This window comes from Scyliorhinus torazame, chromosome 6, assembly GCF_047496885.1.
Source record: "Scyliorhinus torazame isolate Kashiwa2021f chromosome 6, sScyTor2.1, whole genome shotgun sequence".
NCBI lineage: Eukaryota > Metazoa > Chordata > Chondrichthyes > Carcharhiniformes > Scyliorhinidae > Scyliorhinus > Scyliorhinus torazame.
Genome location: NC_092712.1, coordinates 1,166,665 through 1,190,109, shown reverse-complemented (window position 1 = coordinate 1,190,109; position 23,445 = coordinate 1,166,665). Strand labels below are relative to the sequence as shown.

The 23,445-nt window shown below is 47.1% G+C and overlaps 1 protein-coding gene across 5 annotated transcripts in view; it reads left to right on the top strand.

The window, feature by feature from the left end:
- Window positions 1-23,445, top strand: part of LOC140424649 (dystonin-like) — a 302,630-nt gene that overhangs the window by 116,804 nt on the left and 162,381 nt on the right. For 4 of the 5 annotated variants that reach the window (XM_072507888.1, XM_072507885.1, XM_072507889.1 and 1 more), the window contains one exon: window positions 10,918-11,101. In XM_072507888.1, the coding sequence (XP_072363989.1) occupies window positions 10,918-11,101 (184 nt within the window). The remainder of the gene's footprint in view (window positions 1-10,917; window positions 11,102-23,445) is intronic. The other variant, XM_072507887.1, reaches the window with a different exon arrangement.

The window sequence follows — 23,445 nt, the reverse complement described above, 5'->3', positions numbered from 1 at the left end:
GGGAGCATTGCGGAAGGAGGTTGCTGGGAGGTAAGTCAACCTTTAAAAGCACCTGTCTTTGCAGGAGCAGGCCAGTCGATTTCGGCGGGAGAACAGCTGGTGAGTCAGTTTCAGCGGGAGCATTGCGGAAGGAGGTTGCTGGGAGGTAAGTCAACCTTTAAAAGCACTTGTCTTTGCAGGGGCAGGCCAGTCGATTTCGGCGGGAGAACAGCTGGTGAGTCAGTTTCAGCGGGAGCATTGCGGAAGGAGGTTGCTGGGAGGTAAGTCAACCTTTAAAAGCACTTGTCTTTGCAGGGGCAGGCCAGTCGATTTCGGCGGGAGTGGAGCTGGCTGGTTAGTCAATTTAAGCAGGAGCTGAGAATTTTTCTTCTTTTTTGTTAAATTAGTTTTTTAGGCGGGAACAGGAAGTCGACCCGCGGACGTCTGGGAAGACCCTCACCAATAAATTCTGGTGGAGAGGAAACCCGAGACACTACACGTGTAGTGTCTCCCACCCGCCCTCCTCCTCTAACCTAATAATAAAACCCATTGGTCTGAGGTAAGTACCATATTTTATTATATTATTATTATTTTTAATAAAAATTTAATTTAGTTGTTAGCCAGATCTTGGTAGAAAGTTAGAGGAATGGCAGGGAAGGGAGTGCAATGTTCCTCCTGCAGGATGTTTGAGGTGAGGGATGCAGTTAGTGTCCCTGCTGATTTTACCTGCAGGAAGTGCTGCCATCTCCAGCTCCTCCAAGACCGAGTTAGGGAACTGGAGCTGGAGTTGGAAGAACTTCGGATCATTCGGGAGGCAGAAGGGGTCATAGATAGCAGCTTCAGGGAATTAGTTACACCAAAGATTGGAGATAGGTGGGTAACTGTAAGAGGGACTGGGAAAAAGCAGTCAGTGCAGGGATCCCCTGTGGTCGTTCCCCTGAGAAACAAGTATACCGCTTTGGATACTTGTGGGGGGGGGGACTTACCAGGGGTAAGCCATGGGGTACGGGCCTCTGGCACGGAGTCTGTCCCTGTTGCTCAGAAGGGAAGGGGGGAGAGGAGCAGAGCATTAGTAATTGGGGACTCTATAGCCAGGGGCACAGATAGGAGATTTTGTGGGAGCGTGAGAGACTCGCGTTTGGTATGTTGCCTCCCAGGTGCAAGGGTACGTGATGTCTCGGATCGTGTTTTCCGGGTCCTTAGGGGGGAGGGGGAGCAGCCCCAAGTCGTGGTCCACATTGGCACTAACGACATAGGTAGGAAAGGGGACAAGGATGTCAGGCAGGCTTTCAGGGAGCTAGGATGGAAGCTCAGAACTAGAACAAACCGAGTTGTTATCTCTGGGTTGTTGCCCGTGCCACGTGATAGTGAGATGAGGAATAGGGAGAGAGAGCATTTAAACACGTGGCTACAGGGATGGTGCAGGCGGGAGGGATTCAGATTTTTGGATAACTGGGGCTCTTTCTGGGGAAGGTGGGACCTCTACAGACAGGATGGTCTACATCTGAACCTGAGGGGCACAAATATCCTGGGGGGGAGATTTGTTAGTGCTCTTTGGGGGGGTTTAAACTAATGCAGCAGGGGCATGGGAACCTGGATTGTAGTTTTACGGTAAGGGAGAATGAGAGTATAGAGGTCAGGAGCACAGATTTGACGTCGCAGGAGGGGGCCAGTGTTCAGGTAGGTGGTTTGAAGTGTGCCTACTTCAATGCCAGGAGTATACGAAACAAGGTAGGGGAACTGGCAGCATGGGTTGGTACCTGGGACTTCAATGTTGTGGCCATTTCGGAGACATGGATAGAGCAGGGACAGGAATGGATGTTGCAGGTTCCGGGGTTTAGGTGTTTTAGTAAGCTCAGAGAAGGAGGCAAAAGAGGGGGAGGTGTGGCGCTGCTAGTCAAGAGCAGCATTACGGTGGCGGAGAGGATGCTAGATGGGGACTCTTCTTCCAAGGTAGTATGGGCTGAAGTTAGAAACAGGAAAGGAGAGGTCACCCTGTTGGGAGTTTTTTATAGACCTCCTAATAGTTCTAGGGATGTAGAGGAAAGGATGGCGAAGATGATTCTGGATATGAGCGAAAGTAACAGGGTAGTTATTATGGGAGACTTTAACTTTACAAATATTGACTGGAAACGATATAGTTTGAGTACAATAGATGGGTCGTTTTTTGTACAGTGTGTGCAGGAGGGTTTCCTGAAACAATATGTTGACAGGTCAACAAGAGGCGAGGCCACGTTGGATTTGGTTTTGGGTAATGAACCAGGCCAGGTGTTGGATTTGGAGGTAGGAGAGCACTTTGGGGACAGTGACTACAATTCGGTGACGTTTACGTTAATGATGGAAAGGGATAAGTATACACCGCAGGGCAAGAGTTATAGCTGGGGGAAGGGCAATTATGATGCCATTAGACGTGACTTGGGGGGGATAAGGTGGAGAAGTAGGCTGCAAGTGTTGGGCACACTGGATAAGTGGGGCTTGTTCAAGGATCAGCTACTGCGTGTTCTTGATAAGTATGTACCGGTCAGACAGGGAGGAAGGCGTCGTGCGAGGGAACCGTGGTTTACCAAGGAAGTGGAATCTCTTGTTAAGAGGAAAAAGGAGGCCTATGTGAAGATGAAGTGTGGAGTTTCGGTTGGGGCGATGGATAGTTACAAGGTAGCGAGGAAGGATCTAAAGAGAGAGCAAAGACGAGCAAGGAGGGGACATGAGAAGTATTTGGCAGGAAGGATCAAGGAAAACCCAAAAGCTTTCTATAGGTATGTCAGGAATAAGCGAATGACTAGGGAAAGAGTAGGACCAGTCAAGGACAGGGATGGGAAGTTGTGTGTGGAGTCTGAAGAGATAGGCGAGATACTAAATGAATATTTTTCGTCAGTATTCACTCAGGAAAAAGATAATGTTGTGGAGGAGAATGCTGAGCCCCAGGCTAATAGAATAGATGGCATTGAGGTACGTAGGGAAGAGGTGTTGGCAATTCTGGACAGGTTGAAAATAGATAAGTCCCCGGGACCTGATGGGATTTATCCTAGGATTCTCTGGGAGGCCAGGGAAGAGATTGCTGGACCTTTGGCTTTGATTTTTATGTCATCATTGGCTACAGGAATAGTGCCAGAGGACTGGAGGACAGCAAATGTGGTCCCTTTGTTCAAAAAGGGGAGCAGAGACAACCCCGGCAACTATAGACCGGTGAGCCTCACGTCTGTAGTGGGTAAAGTCTTGGAGGGGATTATAAGAGACAAGATTTATAATCATCTAGATAGGAATAATATGATCAGGGATAGTCAGCATGGCTTTGTGAAGGGTAGGTCATGCCTCACAAACCTTATTGAGTTCTTTGAGAAGGTGACTGAACAGGTAGACGAGGGTAGAGCAGTTGATGTGGTGTATATGGATTTCAGCAAAGCGTTTGATAAGGTTCCCCACGGTAGGCTATTGCAAAAAATACGGAGGCTGGGGATTGAGGGTGATTTAGAGATGTGGATCAGAAATTGGCTCGCTGAAAGAAGACAGAGGGTGGTGGTTGATGGGAAATGTTCAGAATGGAGTTCAGTTACAAGTGGAGTACCACAAGGATCTGTTCTGGGGCCATTGCTGTTTGTCATTTTTATCAATGACCTAGAGGAAGGCGCAGAAGGGTGGGTGAGTAAATTTGCAGACGATACTAAAGTCGGTGGTGTTGTCGATAGTGTGGAAGGATGTAGCAGGTTACAGAGGGATATAGATAAGCTGCAGAGCTGGGCTGAGAGGTGGCAAATGGAGTTTAATGTAGAGAAGTGTGAGGTGATTCACTTTGGAAGGAATAACAGGAATGCAGAATATTTGGCTAATGGTAAAGTTCTTGAAAGTGTGGATGAGCAGAGGGATCTAGGTGTCCATGTACATAGATCCCTGAAAGTTGCCACCCAGGTTGATAGGGTTGTGAAGAAGGCCTATGGAGTGTTGGCCTTTATTGGTAGAGGGATTGAGTTCCGGAGTCGGGAGGTCATGTTGCAGCTGTACAGAACTCTGGTACGGCCGCATTTGGAGTATTGCGTACAGATCTGGTCACCGCATTATAGGAAGGACGTGGAGGCTTTGGAGCGGGTGCAGAGGAGATTTACCAGGATGTTGCCTGGTATGGAGGGAAAATCATATGAGGAAAGGCTGATGGACGTGAGGTTGTTTTCGTTGGAGAGAAGAAGGTTAAGAGGAGACTTAATAGAGGCATACAAAATGATCAGGGGGTTGGATAGGGTGGACAGTGAGAGCCTTCTCCCGCGGATGGATATGGCTGGCACGAGGGGACATAACTTTAAACTGAGGGGTAATAGATATAGGACAGAGGTCAGAGGTAGGTTCTTTACGCAAAGAGTAGTGAGGCCGTGGAATGCCCTACCTGCTACAGTAGTGAACTCGCCAACATTGAGGGCATTTAAAAGATTATTGGATAAACATATGGATGATAATGGCATAGTGTAGGTTAGATGGCTTTTGTTTCGGTGCAACATCGTGGGCCGAAGGGCCTGTACTGCGCTGTATTGTTCTATGTTCTATGTTCTATGTTCTATCATGGAGGATGCTGGTGTAGAGTGCCGAGACGTCCATTGTGACGAGGTATGTTCTGGTTCAACTGGTCCATGGGTGCTGAGCTTCTGTAGGAAGTCCGTTGTGTCGCGACAGAAGCTGGACATACCTTGTACGATGGGTTTCAAGATACCCTTGATGTAGCCAGAGAGGTTCTCACACAGGGTCCCATTACCTGAAACGATAGGACGGCCTGGTGTGTTGACCTTGTGTATTTTCAGGAGGCAGTAGAGATCTCCAATGCGGGGTGTACGTGGGATGAGAGCACGCAGGGTGCTCTGAAGGTCTGGATCCAAGGTCTTGATCAGTCTGTTAAGTTGGCGGATGTGTTCCTTGGTTGGATCTGCGGGTAACTGTCTGTAGTGTTCTTGGTTGTTCAGTTGTCGGTGTACTTCTTTGCAGTAGTCCGTTCTGTTCAGTACGACAGTGGCCCCTCCTTTGTCTGCTGGTTTGTTGACGATGCTGTGGTTGGTCTGGAGAGCGCGGATGGCGTTGCGTTGTGCTTGGGTGACGTTCGGGGCTGTCTTGTTAATGCGACTGATGAATCTGGCATTGACGCGACTCCTGACGGCTTGAGCATACATGTCGAGTCTAAGGCAGCGGCCTTCCGGAGGGGTGCAATTCGACTCTTTCCTCTTCGGTTGCCGCACCGCAGATCTCTCGGTCTGCTGTTCCGGTTCATTGGTAGTCTCCTTGGGTTTGCTGTCGGCCTCTTGGGGTCTGTGGAAGAATTCCCGGACCCTCATTCGCCTGATGAATTCCTCCGTGTCTGCCGCGAGACTGATGGGGTCCATTTTGGTGGTGGTGCAGAAATTGAGCCCTCTGCTGAGGACTTCGATTTCGTCTGGTTGAAGGGTGGAGTCTGACAAGTTGACAATAGATTTCCCTGTCTTGTTTTCTACTGCGGTACCGGGGGTGGCTTGGTTGCTGCCGGTGGTGATGTCAAATCCCAAATTTCTTTACCCGTCAGTCTGGCCTCAATAAAAGTCGAGTGGGAGCTATACACCGTAGTATCCTGTTGGAGGGTGAGAGCATGTAACGGCTATGCGATGGCATTGATTGAACGTAAATCCTGTACTAATCGGTACTGGTCTGGTTTGGCTGGTTTAGGTACAGCAAGTATGGGGGTGTTACATTCTGATTGGCAAGGGACCAAAATACCCTGTTTCAACAGCTCTTGAATTAATTTGTCTATAGACGGAGCAGCTTGGGATTTCAGGGGGTATTGCCGAATGGAAGGTAGCTTTACATGGTCCTTAATCGTTACCTTTATAGGTGTAACATTTGTCTTTCCCACTTGTGATGGGTATTTCGCCCAGACCTGTGGATTGACATATTCCAAAACATCATGTCCCCAGTGATGCTGCAGTCGAGTGTTAATTGTTTCAGGGACCACAAAATATTTTATGGCAGTGCCATCCGGCATGACTTGAAGTGCGTAGTCTGTTGGATCCGAATGATCCACTGCCCTTCTTACCATTTGCCCCAGATCCCTGGCATGGTACTGGTCGTGGACCTGACGTGTAATATGAGGGCTTACCGAAGCTGACTGTGGCCATAAATGTGGTGGTATTGTAACAAAATCGGCTGTACCTTCTTTTCCCGTGACTGTGGCTGTACCTTTGACTGGCCATTCGGTCCCAATTAATGGCCGGTATTTGTCCTCCAACTCCCTGTTTTGTCCGGTTCTGTCATAGGCCAGGGTAACGTGATGCAGTGAATGTTCAATGTCTAACGTCCACCACTGGGGAGTGATAGAAATATAGCACTGTTGTCTCATCCTCCATGATTGGACCGTTACCCCTTCGTCTCCGTACTCTAGCTGTAGCTGGAAGATACACAGTAAATCTCGGGCCAACAAATTACAGTCCAATCCAGTAGTCACTACAAACTGATGATCTGCAGACTTATTCTCATAAGTGACTGTCACAGGTTCAGAAATAGGATACTCACACACCTGTCCTTAGAACCCCGACAATTGCTGCGTGTGGTCGGATAATGGTAGTCGAAGTTCTGATTGCACAGAAGACATGGCTGCTCCAGTGTCGTTTACAAATGAGTGATGTTAATCTCCTATCTGCAGAGAGATAATAGGTTCCCTGTCCGATTGGAGAGTCCTTATGACTAAATTAGCTAGTCAATCCTGTGTTGGGAAAGGGTTTGCCTGGGAGAAGTCAGTGTATCTCGTCTGTCCTCCCCTTGGTGGGCACCCTCTCCTTTGGGTCGGATAATCTCCTTCTGCTGCCTGTATTTTAAAGGGGCATTCCTGTTGCCAGTGATCTGCACGGCCGCAATTAAAACATGCATTGCTCCCTCTATATCTGCCCCGTCCTCTTCTCCCAGTAGACCAATGGCCCCTCAGAGGGGGCGGCGGTTGTAAAGCTGTTGGTGCATACGGTGGGCCATAAAAAGGAGCTGAGGGTCCCTTTGGGTGTGTTTGATATCCTCCCCCTCGCTGATCCACCCACCCAAAGTCACAATATTGGGGCTCCTGCTGGTAAACTACCATTTCTGCCGCTTGTTGGGGTCGCAGATCATCCTTTTTCATTACATACTCAGTCTTAACCTTTGTAACTGAGCCTCCTTCCTGGCCTACACCCTCCTTCCAATAAAATCTGACTGCCCTTGCCATCTGGGAAGGGTCGTTCTCTGTCCAATTCATGTTATTACATTTCACAGCAGTAGCCACAGAAGGTGGTAGGCAATGCATTAACATAGCACAATATTGAGGGGAATTCTGACCATTTTGATATGGCAAGTCGCCTGACTGCCCACGGTAGATTTCATTAAAACGCTCCAGAAATTCCTCTGGCTCTTCAGTCTTCTTAGGTTTTAGGTCGAAGATAGCAGAAATATTTATGGGCTTTTGAAATGTGCTATTCAACGCATTCAGGATCTGTGTCCGTCTATCGTCGTCTAATGCATGGGCTTGCTGAAGTGCGGCATGGCTAACATAATTCAGGTGATTGGTATCTTCCTAATCGGCAACTGTCTCCGCGTCTCACCAGGGGGCACTCTAGCTATTTCCTCTGGTTCTTCCAAGACTTCGACGTCCCTCCCTGTCACTAGAGGGAGTTCTTTCTCTTCAAAATCATCTGTTGCAGCTCCCTTTGTTCTGAAATTTGCGGTTTCCCCTTGGTTTGGAGGGATTTAGGTGGTATGCTTAATTATTTCTGGTTAGGATCAAGCCCTTCTCTCGCTGTCTGAGATCTGGTCCTAGAGCTAACTGGGCTTGCGGAACAGAGCTCCTCTTTCTCTACTGATCGTGAAGATGGTAAATCAAGACCCACACTATCAACGAAAAAGGGCTGGAGTTACTGGCATGATTGGAATCTGGGGAGCAGTGACTGGATATAAATTATTATACTCTGGTGGTTCTGGAATTAGTGCAGACAATGCTACAGGTGCAGTCAAAACTTTTACTGACATTTTAAAATTATTGAATTAATCATTTTCTGTCAATTCAAGGCCAGCCATTGAACTACGTAGCTCATCTTTTGTTTGACCCGTGCCTTTCCTGTCTCTACTTGAGCGTTTTTTTTTCTTGGCAAAACGATTGAAAAGGTTCTAACAGTGTTCTTTTAAAACTTAAAAATGTTTGAAAATTCAAATTGAATTACTGCAACTTGCAAGCTTAGCTCTGATCTCAACTCAGAACTAAATTTACGATTTGCTTAACACAAACCTGTATAACATTTACAACTTAATTAATTCTTTATCTTAACAATTTTTCTTTTAACAAGTTTTTCTTACATTCACAAAAATGTTGGCAAAGTCAACTATCATCTCCAGATTTACACTTTTAAAAATGGTGTCAGTGATCTTCTTTAAGTTTCTATTAATTCACAAATAAAATGAGATAAACATTATTTCAAGTAAGTAAAACTTAAGATTCTGGCAATTTCAATCAATTGCTTTCGAAAATAATAACTTTTATCAAAGAGGTGGAGAAACCCACTGGTTTCCTTTAATTAATTCAAAACGTAACTTTGCTGGAGTTCACTGACTCAAAGGAAAGGTATCCGATTACACTACAGGCTGCTGCTGTTATCTCAAGGCCTGAGTGAGAAGCACTGTCTGTCGTCTTTAACTTTGGCTGCTGCTGTTAACCCTTTGAGAGACTTCTGCTTCAACCAATATGCAGCATCCAGCTGTATGGATGTTCTTGTCTTGAAATTTATCCAAGCAATTCCCCACAATCTCAACTAGTCCTCAGAACTGCGTTTTTCGCCACTACAGTCCAAGGGTACAATTTTCTTTTTAGCTTAATCAACTATAGATTTAAAACACTCACACATGGAATTGAATCATCTTCAGATTTAAAAACACTCATTGAACTGAACCCTCATCCTGAGGTCACATCAGCCATAAAAACACTTATACTTGACTGAACCTCCATCTACTGAAGTCACATCAGCCATAAAAACACTTATACTTGACTGAACCTCCATCTACTGAAGTCACATCAGCCATAAAACACTTATACTTGGAATTGAATCATCTTTTAGATGTCCCATCAACCCAAAACCTAACCCAAGCTGAATCAACAATATGAAATCCCATCAATTAAATTTCTAATCCCCAGACTGACCTTTGATTTCGTCGAGATGATCTTTCTGTACCAACCGCGAGTGACCAGACTAATCAGATGATAAGAAGAGGGGAAAAATCAATGCGCGGTCATTTTCCAGCTGTACATTGTGGGCCCTTTTTCCCCATCCTCCTGTTCATAATCAGTCTAATTCTGATTTCGCAGTTGGTCAGAACCGTCTTGAGAAATCCCGGGTTTTCGGCACCAATTGTCAAATCCCAAATTTCTTTACCCGTCAGTCTGGCCTCAATAAAAGTCGAGATGGATTTGCAGGTACAGCATTAGTTATTTTATTTAGCTTGCAAGCTTGATTCATTTCACAGAAGCATAGGACACATCCAGTCTCCTACACCCCGGAAAGCGAATGAACAAAGAGACAAAGGGATCTCTGCAAATCAATTCAAATGGTATCAAGTTTCACATACACGATTCCCATAGGTCATCCTATACCCCTCCTGACCTAGTCAGACATTCTGATTGGCTCACTTCCAATCCCTTCCTCTGGCCCCTATTATCCAGCATCCTTTTCTCCTCCTATGGTGGACACACCTCCTCCTTGCTTTGCCATGCGGTCTGAAATCCTTTGTCTGTGAACTCACCAGGATGAGACTGGCCTATCTCTACATCACAGTAACTAATATCTCTAAAGTAACTATTTTATATCACATTCGTGATGCCGAGTTTCTCAAGCTTCCTGTTCTTGGTGTGCATATAGGTAGCATAGTATTGTTGTCTCATCTGTTTGGCGGTGTTCCGCAGCTGGTCTGCTGCGTCCTGAGCGCAAGTTGAGAATATGGCCTCTATCTTGGTTTCCAGGTTGCGGCGGCTGCTGTAGAGCTGGCGGACGAGGTGGTTGAGGAGTGTGAGAGAGGTGCGACGGCAGAGTCTCTCAGCGTAGTCTGTGTTGTAGGTCGACTTGAGTGGGTTTGTGATCTGTAGCCCTTTCGGGATCTTGTCTGCTTTCTTGCATCTTTGTAGAAACTTAATGTCAGTGTCTATATGCGCGATCTTCCTGGAGATCCTCTCCACTTTGAGCCGGCAGTTTCAACTGTCCTGGCTTGGTACAATTCACACCTCTTTAACCTGGGGTTACCCCGATCTCTGGATCTGTAAAGACTTAATTACCTGCAAATGCTCGTATTCTAAGCATTGTCTTGCAGCTTTGATTTTGTCTATATATATGTTTCTGGAACTTACCTCTTCATTCACCTGAGGAAGGAGCAGCGCTCCGAAAGCTAGTGTTTGAAACAAACCTGTTGGACTTTAACCTGGTGTTGTCAGACTTCTTACAGTGTTAATGTAAGCCTACTTGTGACAATAAAGATTATTATTATTAATTTCTGGTGCTGTGAGACAACAGTGCGAACTACTGTGCCACCGTGCTGCCTGTCATCATAACCTACCTTTCTGCCAATCTTTGTGTCATTGGGAAATTTAGCTCCGATGCATTCAGTCCCTTCATTGATGTTGATTGTAAATAGTTGAGGCCCCAGCGCTGATCCCTGTGGAACTCCAGTTTGCCAACCGGAAAAGACCTATTTCTCCCCACTTTCTGCTTCCTGTTCGTTAACCAATCCTGAACCTACCAAATCTATTACCCCTGACCTTGTCCTCTTACTTTGTGTTTGGTTGACAGTAAAATCTGATTCACCTGTTAGGATTCCAGGAATTATGATGTTCAGCATTACTTTGTGTTGTTTCAATGAGCTAAATATTCTGTCAAGCTGCAATACATGAACTTTATTTATTATTCACAAAATACCTTTGCTCTTGTGGAATTCCAGATCCTGGTTCAGGAGATTCGGGATCATTTGGAGATTGCCAGTCAGGCAATGAAGAATGGAGAGCAACTGATGAAAGAGCTCCCAGGTGCCAGGGCCAGGGATGTCTCGGATCGTGTCTTCAGGATCCTTAAGGGGGAGGGGGAGCAGCCAGAAGTCGTGGTGCACATTGGTACCAACGACGTAGGTAGGAAAAGGGATGTGGAGGTAATAAACAAGTTTAGGGAGTTAGGCTGGAAGTTAAAAGCCAGGACGGACAGAGTTGTCATCTCTGGTTTGTTGCCGCTGCCACGTGATAGCGAGGCTAGGAATAGGGAGAGAGTGCAGCTGAGCTGCAGGAATGGTGTAGGAGGGAGGGCTTCAGGTATTTGGATAATTGGAGCGCATTCTGGGGAAGGTGGGACCTGTACAAGCAGGACGGGTTGCACCTGAACCAGAGGGGCACCAATATCCTGGGAGGGAGGTTTTCTAGTACTCTTCGGGAGGGTTTAAACTAATTTGGCAGGGGAATGGGAACCGGATTTGTAGTCCAGCAACTAAGGTAGCCGATATTCAGGACGCCAAAGCGTGTAATGAGGCAGTGGGGAAGGGAACACTGACAAAGGAGAGTACTTGCAGGCACGGAGATGGGTTGAAGTGTGTATACTTCAACGCAAGAAGCATCAGGAATAAGGTGGGTGAACTTAAGGCATGGATCGGTACTTGGGACTACGATGTGGTGGCCATCACGGAAACCTGGATAGAAGAGGGGCAGAAATGGTTGTTGGAGGTCCCTGGTTATAGATGTTTCAATAAGATTAGGGAGGGTGGTAAAAGAGATGGGGGGGGGGGTGGCATTGTTAATTAGAGATAGTATAACAGCTGCAGAAAGGCAGTTCGAGGAGTATCAGCCTACTGAGGCAGTATGGGTTGAAGTCATAAATAGGAAAGGAGAAGTCACCTTGTTAGGAGTTTTCTACAGGCCCCCCAATAGTAGCAGAGATGTGGAGGAACAGATTGGGAAACAGATTTTGGAAAGGTGCAGAAGTCACAGGGTAGTAGTCATGGGTGACGTTAACTTCCCAAACATTGAGTGGAAACTCTTTCGATCAAATAGTTTGGATGGGGTGGTGTTTGTGCAGTGTGTCCAGGAAGCTTTTCTAACACAGTATGTAGATTGTCCGACCAGAGGAGGGGCAATATTGGATTTAGTACTTGGTAATGAACCAGGGCAAGTGATAGATTTGTTAGTGGGGGAGCATTTTGGAGATAGTGACCACAATTCTGTGATTTTCACTTTAGCAATGGAGAGGGATAGGTGCATGCAACAGTGCCAAGGTTTACAATTGGGGGAAGGGTAAATACAATGTTGTCAGACAAGAATTGAAGTGCATAAGTTGGGAACATAGGCTGTCAGGGAAGGACACAAGTGAAATGTGGAACTTGTTCAAGGAACAGGTACTACTTGTTCTTGATATGTATGTCCCTGTCAGGCAGGGAAGAGATGGTTGAGTGAGGGAACCATGGTTGACAAGAGAGGTTGAATGTCTTGTTAAGAGGAAAAAGGAGACTTATGTAAGACTGAGGAAACAAGGTTCAGACAGGGCGTTGGAGGGATACAAGATAGCCAGGAGGGAACTGAAGAAAGGGATTCGGAGAGCTAAGAGAGGGCATGAACAATCTTTGGCGGGTAGGATCAAGGAAAACCCCAAGGCCTTTTACACATATGTGAAAAATATGAGAATGACTAGAGCGAGGGTAGGTCCGATCAAGGACAGTAGCGGGAGATTGTGTATTGAGTCTGAAGAAATAGGAGAGGTCTTGAACGAGTACTTTTCTTCTGTATTTACAAATGAGAGGGGCCATATTGTTGGCGAGGGCACTGTGAAACAGACTGATAAGCTCAAGGAAATACTTGTTAGGAAAGAAGATGTGTTGGGCATTTTGAAAAACTTGAGGATAGACAAGTCCCCCGGGCCTGACGGGATATATCCAAGGATTCTATGGGAAGCAAGAGATGAAATTGCAGAGCCGTTGGCAATTATCTTTTCGTCCTCACTGTCAACAGGGGTGGTACCAGGGGATTGGAGAGTGGCGAATGTCGTGCCCCTGTTCAAAAAAGGAACTAGGGATAACCCTGGGAATTACAGGCCAGTTAGTCTGACTTCGGTGGTAGGCAAAGTAATGGAAAGGGTACTGAAGGATAGGATTTCTGAGCATCTGGAAAGACACTGCTTGATTAGGGATAGTCAGCACGGATTTGTGAGGGGTAGGTCTTGCCTAACAAGTCTTATTGAATTCTTTGAGGAGGTAACCAAGCATGTGGATGAAGGTAAAGCAGTCGATTTCGGCGTGAGAACAGCTGGTGAGTCAGTTTCAGCGGGAGCATTGCGGAAGTGGTTGCTGGGAGGTAAGTCTGTCCTTTAAAAGCACTTGTCTTTGCAGGGGCAGGCCAGTCGATTTCGGCGGGAGAACAGCTGGTGAGTCAGTTTCAGCGGGAGCATTGCGGAAGTGGCTGCTGGGAGGTAAGTCAACCTTCAAAAGCACTTGTCTTTGCAGGGGCAGGCCAGTCGATTTCGGCGTGAGAACAGCTGGTGAGTCAGTTTCAGCGGGAGCATTGCGGAAGTGGTTGCTGGGAGGTAAGTCAGTCCTTTAAAAGCAGTTGTCTTTGCAGGGGCAGGCCAGTCGATTTTGGCGGGAGTGGAGCTGGCTGGTTAGTCAATTTCAGCAGGAGCTGAGAATTTTTCTTTTCAAATTAGTGTTTTAGGCGGGAACAGGAAGTCGACCCGCGGACGTCTGGGAAGACCCTCACCAATAAATTCTGGTGGAGAGGAAACCCGAGACACTACACGTGTCGTATCTCCCACCCGCCCTCCTCCTCTAACCTAATAATAAAACCCATTGGTCTGAGGTAAGTACCATATTTTATTATATTATTATTATTTTTAATAAAAATTTAATTTAGTTGTTAGCCAGATCTTGGTAGAAAGTTAGAGGAATGGCAGGGAAGGGAGTGCAATGTTCCTCCTGCAGGATGTTTGAGGTGAGGGATGCAGTTAGTGTCCCTGCTGATTTTACCTGCAGGAAGTGCTGCCATCTCCAGCTCCTCCAAGACCGAGTTAGGGAACTGGAGCTGGAGTTGGAAGAACTTCGGATCATTCGGGAGGCAGAAGGGGTCATAGATAGCAGCTTCAGGGAATTAGTTACACCAAAGATTGGAGATAGGTGGGTAACTGTAAGAGGGACTGGGAAAAAGCAGTCAGTGCAGGGATCCCCTGCGGTCGTTCCCCTGAGAAACAAGTATACCGCTTTGGATACTTGTGGGGGGGGGGGACTTACCAGGGGTAAGCCATGGGGTACGGGCCTCTGGCACGGAGTCTGTCCCTGTTGCTCAGAAGGGAAGGGGGGAGAGGAGCAGAGCATTAGTAATTGGGGACTCTATAGTCAGGGGCACAGATAGGAGATTTTGTGGGAGCGTGAGAGACTCACGTTTGGTATGTTGCCTCCCAGGTGCAAGGGTACGTGATGTCTCGGATCATGTTTTCCGGGTCCTTAGTGGGAGGGGGAGCAGCCCCAAGTCGTGGTCCACATTGGCACTAACGACATAGGTAGGAAAGGGGACAAGGATGTCAGGCAGGCTTTCAGGGAGCTAGGATGGAAGCTCAGAACTAGAACAAACAGAGTTGTTATCTCTGGGTTGTTGCCCGTGCCACGTGATAGTGAGATGAGGAATAGGGAGAGAGAGCATTTAAACACGTGGCTACAGGGATGGTGCAGGCGGGAGGGATTCAGATTTCTGGATAACTGGGGCTCTTTCTGGGGAAGGTGGGACCTCTACAGACAGGATGGTCTACATCTGAACCTGAGGGGCACAAATATCCTGGGGGGGGAGATTTGTTAGTGCTCTTTGGGGCCGTTTAAACTAATGCAGCAGGGGCATGGGAACCTGGATTGTAGTTTTAGGGTAAGGGAGAATGAGAGTATAGAGGTCAGGAGCACAGATTTGACGTCGCAGGAGGGGGCCAGTGTTCAGGTAGGTGGTTTGAAGTGTGTCTACTTCAATGCCAGGAGTATACGAAACAAGGTAAGGGAACTGGCAGCATGGGTTGGTACCTGGGACTTCGATGTTGTGGCCATTTCGGAGACATGGATAGAGCAGGGACAGGAATGGATGTTGCAGGTTCCGGGGTTTAGGTGTTTTAGTAAGCTCAGAGAAGGAGGCAAAAGAGGGGGAGGTGTGGCGCTGCTAGTCAAGAGCAGTATTACGGTGGCGGAGAGGATGCTAGATGGGGACTCTTCTTCCGAGGTAGTATGGGCTGAAGTTAGAAACAGGAAAGGAGAGGTCACCCTGTTGGGAGTTTTTTATAGGCCTCCTAATAGTTCTAGGGATGTAGAGGAAAGGATGGCGAAGATGATTCTGGATATGAGCGAAAGTAACAGGGTAGTTATTATGGGAGACTTTAACTTTCTAAATATTGACAGGAAAAGATATAGTTCGAGTACAATAGATGGGTCGTTTTTTGTACAGTGTGTGCAGGAGGGTTTCCTGAAACAATATGTTGACAGGCCAACAAGAGGCGAGGCCACGTTGGATTTGGTTTTGGGTAATGAACCAGGCTAGGTGTTGGATTTGGAGGTAGGAGAGCACTTTGGGGACAGTGACCACAATTCGGTGACGTTTACGTTAATGATGGAAAGGGATAAGTATACACCGCAGGGCAAGAGTTATAGCTGGGGGAAGGGCAATTATGATGCCATTAGACGTGACTTGGGGGGGATAAGGTGGAGAAGTAGGCTGCAAGTGTTGGGCACACTGGATAAGTGGGGCTTGTTCAAGGATCAGCTACTGCGTGTTCTTGATAAGTATGTACCGGTCAGGCAGGGAGGAAGGCGTCGAGCGAGGGAACCGTGGTTTACCAAGGAAGTGGAATCTCTTGTGAAGAGGAAGAAGGAGGCCTATGTGAAGATGAAGTGTGACGTTTTGGTTGGGGCGATGGATAGTTACAAGGTAGCGAGGAAGGATCTAAAGAGAGAGCTAAGACGAGCAAGGAGGGGACATGAGAAGTATTTGGCAGGAAGGATCAAGGAAAACCCAAAAGCTTTCTATAGGAATGTCAGGAAAAAGCGAATGACTAGGGAAAGAGTAGGACCAGTCAAGGACAGGGATGGGAAATTGTGTGTGGAGTCTGAAGAGATAGGCGAGATACTAAATGAATATTTTTCGTCAGTATTCACTCAGGAAAAAGATAATGTTGTGGAGGAGAATGCTGAGCCCCAGGCTAATAGAATAGATGGCATTGAGGTACGTAGGGAAGAGGTGTTGGCAATTCTGGACAGGCTGAAAATAGATAAGTCCCCGGGACCTGATGGGATTTATCCTAGGATTCTCTGGGAGGCCAGGGAAGAGATTGCTGGACCTTTGGCTTTGATTTTTATGTCATCATTGGCTACAGGAATAGTGCCAGAGGACTGGAGGACAGCAAATGTGGTCCCTTTGTTCAAAAAGGGGAGCAGAGACAACCCCGGCAACTATAGACCGGTGAGCCTCACGTCTGTAGTGGGTAAAGTCTTGGAGGGGATTATAAGAGACAAGATTTATAATCATCTAGATAGGAATAATATGATCAGGGATAGTCAGCATGGCTTTGTGAAGGGTAGGTCATGCCTCACAAACCTTATTGAGTTCTTTGAGAAGGTGACTGAACAGGTAGACGAGGGTAGAGCAGTTGATGTGGTGTATATGGATTTCAACAAAGCGTTTGATAAGGTTCCCCACGGTAGGCTATTGCAAAAAATACGGAGGCTGGGGATTGAGGGTGATTTAGAGATGTGGATCAGAAATTGGCTAGCTGAAAGAAGACAGAGGGTGGTGGTTGATGGGAAATTTTCAGAATGGAGTTCAGTTACAAGTGGAGTACCACAAGGATCTGTTCTGGGGCCGTTGCTGTTTGTCATTTTTATCAATGACCTAGAGGAAGGCGCAGAAGGGTGGGTGAGTAAATTTGCAGACGATACTAAAGTCGGTGGTGTTGTCGATAGTGTGGAAGGATGTAGCAGGTTACAGAGGGATATAGATAAGCTGCAGAGCTGGGCTGAGAGGTGGCAAATGGAGTTTAATGTAGAGAAGTGTGAGGTGATTCACTTTGGAAGGAATAACAGGAATGCGGAATATTTGGCTAATGGTAAAGTTCTTGGAAGTGTGGATGAGCAGAGGTATCTAGGTGTCCATGTACATAGATCCCTGGAAGTTGCCACCCAGGTTGATAGGGTTGTGAAGAAGGCCTATGGAGTGTAGGCCTTTATTGGTAGAGGGATTGAGTTCCGGACTCGGGAGGTCATGTTGCAGCTGTACAGAACTCTGGTACGGCCGCATTTGGAGTATTGCGTACAGTTCTGGTCACCGCATTATAGGAAGGACGTGGAGGCTTTGGAGCGGGTGCAGAGGAGATTTACCAGGATGTTGCCTGGTATGGAGGGAAAATCATATGAGGAAAGGCTGATGGACTTGAGGTTGTTTTCGTTGGAGAGAAGAAGGTTAAGAGGAGACTTAATAGAGGCATACAAAATGATCAGGGGGTTGGATAGGGTGGACAGTGAGAGCCTTCTCCCGCGGATGGATATGGCTGGCACGAGGGGACTTAACTTTAAACTGAGGGGTAATAGATATAGGACAGAGGTCAGAGGTAGGTTCTTTACGCAAAGAGTAGTGAGGCCGTGGAATGCCCTACCTGCTACAGTAGTGAACTCGCCAACATTAAGGGCATTTAAAAGTTTATTGGATAAACATATGGATGATAATGGTATAGTGTAGGTTAGATGGCTTTTGTTTCTGGGAGGTGAGTAGTGAGTTTAAAAGCCTTACCTTTACAGGAGCAGCCCTTTGGATTTCGGCGGCAGCGGTGCGCAGGGGCCTTCTGGGAGGTGAGTAGTTAGTTTAAAAACCTTACCTTTACAGGAGCAGCCCTTTGGATTTCGGCGGCAGCGGTGCGCAGGGGCCTTCTGGGAGGTGAGTAGCGAATTTAAGAAGCCTTGCCTGGTCCCGTGTCTGTTCTTCTTTTCTGTTTTATTTGTTTTTATATAAGGCGGGAACCGGAAGTTCGACCCGCGGACCTCTGGGAAGTCCCCCCCCCCCCCCCCCAACTAATAAATTCTGGTGGAGAGGAAACCCGAGACATTACACGTGTAGTGTCTCCCACCCGCCCTCCTCCTCTAACCTAATAATAAGACCCATTGGTGTAAGGTAAGTGCCATATTATATTATTATATTATTAGCATTGTGCAGGTCAAGGATCGGAGGTGGAGGAGCAGTCTCTGTCAGCGAGAGAACCTGAGAACATCTCAGACACTCAGAAGGTAAGAAGGTAAGTAAGTTATTTTTACTTTTATACCTTTTTTCAAATTGTGTGTGTCGGGGGGAAACTAAAGTGACATCACAGAAAAGCTGTGACCTGAGTGGCTGGTTGGAATTCTAACCTAAATGTAAAAAAAATTTGAGTATTTGGGAACTAATTAAACATAATAACTTAATTATAATTTAGAGGATATCTAAGCCAGAGATCGGAGAGATTATAGTTAGCTATCGCATTTCTATTAGAAATCTAGTGCTAGGAAACAGATAGTTGACAGTAACTTTGAAATTTAAAAAAAAAGTATTTAAAAAAAAAAAGACAAATTTTAATTAATTGACGCAATGTCAGTTAGAGGGGTGCTGTGCTCTGACTGTGAGATGTGGCAGGTCCGGGAGGCTTCCAGCGTCCCGGATGGCTTCATCTGCAGAAAGTGCACCCAACTGGAGCTCCTCACAGACCGCATGGTTTGGTTGGAGCAGCAATTGGATGCACTTAGGAGCATGCAGGTGGCGGAAAGCGTCATAGATCGCAGTTATGTAAATGTGGTCACACCCAAGGTGCAGGCAGAGAAATGGGTGACCACCAGAAAGGGCAGTCAGTCAGTGCAGGAATCCCCTGTGGTTGTCCCCCTCTCGAACAGATATACCCCTTTGGATACTGTCGGGGGGGATAGAGTATCAGGGGAAAACAGCAGCAGCCAGAGCAGTGGCACCACGGCTGGCTCTGATGTTCAGAAGGGAGGGTCAAAGTGCAGAAGAGTAATAGTAATAGGGGACTCGATAGTCAGGGGCACAGATAGGCGCTTCTGTGGACGTGAAAGAGACTCCAGGATGGTATGTTGCCTCCCTGGTGCCAGGGTCCAGGATGTCTCCGAACGGGTAGAGGGAATCCTCAAGGGGGAGGGCAAACAGGCAGAGGTCGTTGTACATATTGGTACTAACGACATAGGCAGGAAGGGGCATGAGGTCCTGCAGCAGGAGTTCAGGGAGCTAGGCAGAAAGTTAAAAGACAGGACCTCTAGGGTTGTAATCTCGGGATTACTCCCTGTGCCACGTGCCAGTGAGGCTAGAAATAGGAAGATAGAGCAGATAAACACGTGGCTAAACAGCTGGTGTAGGAGGGAGGGTTTCCATTATCTGGACCACTGGGAGCTATTCCGGGGCAGGTGTGACCTATATAAGAAGGACGGATTGCATCTAAACCGGAGAGGCATAAATATCCTGGCCGCGAGGTTTGCGAGTGTCACACGGGAGGGTTTAAACTAGTATGGCAGGGGGGTGGGCACGGGAGCAATAGGTCAGAAGGTGAGAGCATTGAGGGAGAACTAGGGAATAGGGACAGTGTGGCTCTGAGGCAGAGCAGACGGGGAGAAGTTGCTGAACACAGCGGGTCTGGTGGCCTGAAGTGCATATGTTTTAATGCAAGGAGCATTACGGGTAAGGCAGATGAACTTAGAGCTTGGATTACTACTTGGAACTATGATGTTGTTGCCATTACAGAGACCTGGTTGAGGGAAGGGCAGGATTGGCAGCTAAACGTTCCAGGATTTAGATGTTTCAGGCGGGATAGAGGGGGATGTAAAAGGGGAGGTGGAGTTGCGCTACTTGTTCGGGAGAATATCACAGCTGTACTGCGAGAGGACACCTCAGAGGGCAGTGAGGCTATATGGGTAGAGATCAGGAATAAGAAGGGTGCAGTCACAATGTTGGGGGTATACTACAGGCCTCCCAACAGCCAGCGGGAGATAGAGGAGCAGATAGGTAGACAGATTTTGGAAAAGAGTAAAAACAACAGGGTTGTGGTGATGGGAGACTTCAACTTCCCCAATATTGACTGGGACTCACTTAGTGCCAGGGGCTTAGACGGGGCGGAGTTTGTAAGGAGCATCCAGGAGGGCTTCTTAAAACAATATGTAAACAGTCCAACTAGGGAAGGGGCGGTACTGGACCTGGTATTGGGGAATGAGCCCGGCCAGGTGGTAGATGTTTCAGTAGGGGAGCATTTCGGTAACAGTGACCACAATTCAGTAAGTTTTAAAGTACTGGTGGACAAGGATAAGAGTGGTCCGAGGATGAATGTGCTAAATTGGGGGAAGGCTAATTATAACAATATTAGGCGGGAACTGAAGAACATAGATTGGGGGCGGATGTTTGAGGGCAAATCAACATCTGACATGTGGGAGGCTTTCAAGTGTCAGTTGAAAGGAATACAGGACCGGCATGTTCCTGTGAGGAAGAAAGATAAATACGGCAATTTTCGGGAACCTTGGATGACGAGTGATATTGTAGGCCTCGTCAAAAAGAAAAAGGAGGCATTTGTCAGGGCTAAAAGGCTGGGAGCAGACGAAGCCTGTGTGGCATATAAGGAAAGTAGGAAGGAACTTAAGCAAGGAGTCAGGAGGGCTAGAAGGGGTCAAGAAAAGTCATTAGCAAATAGGGTTAAGGAAAATCCCAAGGCTTTTTACACGTACATAAAAAGCAAGAGGGTAGCCAGGGAAAGGGTTGGCCCACTGAAGGATAGGCAAGGGAATCTATGTGTGGAGCCAGAGGAAATGGGCGAGGTACTAAATGAATACTTTGCATCAGTATTCACCAAAGAGAAGGAATTGGTAGATGTTGAGTCTGGAGAAGGGGGTGTAGATAGCCTGGGTCACATTGTGATCCAAAAAGACGAGGTGTTGGGTGTCTTAAAAAATATTAAGGTAGATAAGTCCCCAGGGCCTGATGGGATCTACCCCAGAATACTGAAGGAGGCTGGAGAGGAAATTGCTGAGGCCTTGACAGAAATCTTTGGATCCTCGCTGTCTTCAGGGGATGTCCCGGAGGACTGGAGAATAGCTAATGTTGTTCCTCTGTTTAAGAAGGGGAGCAAGGATAATCCCGGGAACTACAGGCCGGTGAGCCTTACTTCAGTGGTAGGGAAATTACTGGAGAGAATTCTTCGAGACAGGATCTACTCCCATTTGGAAGCAAATGGACGTATCAGTGAGAGGCAGCACGGTTTTGTGAAGGGGAGGTTGTGTCTCACTAACTTGATAGAGTTTTTCGAGGAGGTCACTAAGATGATTGATGCAGGTAGGGCAGTAGATGTTGTCTATATGGACTTCAGTAAGGCCTTTGACAAGGTCCCTCATGGTAGACTAGTACAAAAGGTGAAGTCACACGGGATCAGGGGTGAACTGGCAAGGTGGATACAGAACTGACTAGGCCATAGAAGGCAGAGGGTAGCAATGGAGGGATGCTTTTCTAATTGGAGGGCTGTGACCAGTGGTGTTCCACAGGGATCAGTGCTGGGACCTTTGCTCTTTGTAGTATATATAAATGATTTGGAGGAAAATGTAACTGGTCTGATTAGTAAGTTTGCAGACGACACAAAGGTTGGTGGAATTGCGGATAGCGATGAGGACTGTCTGAGGATACAGCAGGATTTAGATTGTCTGGAGACTTGGGCGGAGAGATGGCAGATGGAGTTTAATCCGGACAAATGTGAGGTAATGCATTTTGGAAGGTCTAATGCAGGTAGGGAATATACAGTGAATGGTAGAACCCTGAAGAGTATTGAAAGTCAAAGAGATCTAGGAGTACAGGTCCACAGGTCATTGAAAGGGGCAACACAGGTGGAGAAGGTAGTCAAGAAGGCATACGGCATGCTTGCCTTCATTGGCCGGGGCATTGAGTATAAGAATTGGCAAGTCATGTTGCAGCTGTATAGAACCTTAGTTAGGCCACACTTGGAGTATAGTGTTCAATTCTGGTCGCCACACTACCAGAAGGATGTGGAGGCTTTCGAGAGGGTGCAGAAGAGATTTACCAGAATGTTGCCTGGTATGGAGGGCATTAGCTATGAGGAGCAGTTGAATAAACTCGGTTTGTTCTCACTGGAACGACGGAGGTTGAGGGGCGACCTGATAGAGGTATACAAAATTATGAGGGGCATAGACAGAGTAGATAGTCAGAGGCTTTTCCCCAGGGTAGAGGGGTCAATTACTAGGGGGCATAGGTTTAAGGTGAGAGGGGCAAGGTTTAGAGTAGATGTACGAGGCAAGTTTTTTACGCAGAGGGTAGTGGGTACCTGGAACTCGCTACCGGAGGAGGTAGTGGAAGCAGGGACGATAGGGACATTTAAGGGCATCTTGACAAATATATGAATAGGATGGGAATAGAGGGATACGGACCCAGGAAGTGTATAAGATTGTAGTTTAGTCGGGCAGTATGGTCGGCACGGGCTTGGAGGGCCGAAGGGCCTGTTCCTGTGCTGTACATTTCTTTGTTCTTTGTTCTTTGTAACATCGTGGGCCGAAGGGCCTGTACTGCGCTGTATTGTTCTATGTTCAATGTTCTATGTTCAGTGGATGTAGTGTACATGGATTTTAGTAAGGCATTTGATAAGGATCCCCATGGTAGACTTCTGCAGAAAGTAAGGAGGCATGGGATAGTGGGAAATTTGGCCAGTTGGATAACGAACTGGCTAACCGATAGAAGTCAGAGAGTGGTGGTAGATGGTGAATATTCAGTCTGGATCCCAGTTACCAGTGGCGTACCGCAGGGATCAAAGAAATGTACAGCACAGGAACAGGCCCTTCGGCCCTCCAAGCCCGTGCCGACCATGCTGCCCGTCTAAACTAAAATCTTCTACACTTCCTGGGTCCGTATCCCTCTATTCCCATCCTATTCATGTATTTGTCAAGATGCCCCTTAAATGTCACGATCGTCCCTGCTTCCACCACCTCCTCCGGTAGCGAGTTCCAGGCACCCACTACCCTCTGCGTAAAAAACTTGCCTCGTACATCTACTCTATACCTTGCCACTCTCACCTTTAACCTATGCCCCCTAGTAATTGACCCCACTACCCTGGGGAAAAGCCTCTGACTATCCACTCTGTCTATGCCCCTCATAATTTTGTAGACCTCTATCAGGTCTCCCCTCAACCTCCTTCATTCCAGTGAGAACAAACCGAGTTTATTCAACCGCTCCTAATGCCCTCCATACCAGGCAACATTCTGGTAAATCTCTTCTGCACCCTCTCTAAAGCCTCCACATCCTTCTGGTAGTGTGGCGACCAGAATTGAACACTATACTCCAAGTGTGGCCTAACTAAGGTTCTATACAGCTGCAACATGACTTGCCAATTCTTATACTCAATGCCCCGGCCAATGAAGGCAAGCATGCCGTATGCCTTCTTGACCACCTTCTCCATCTGTGTT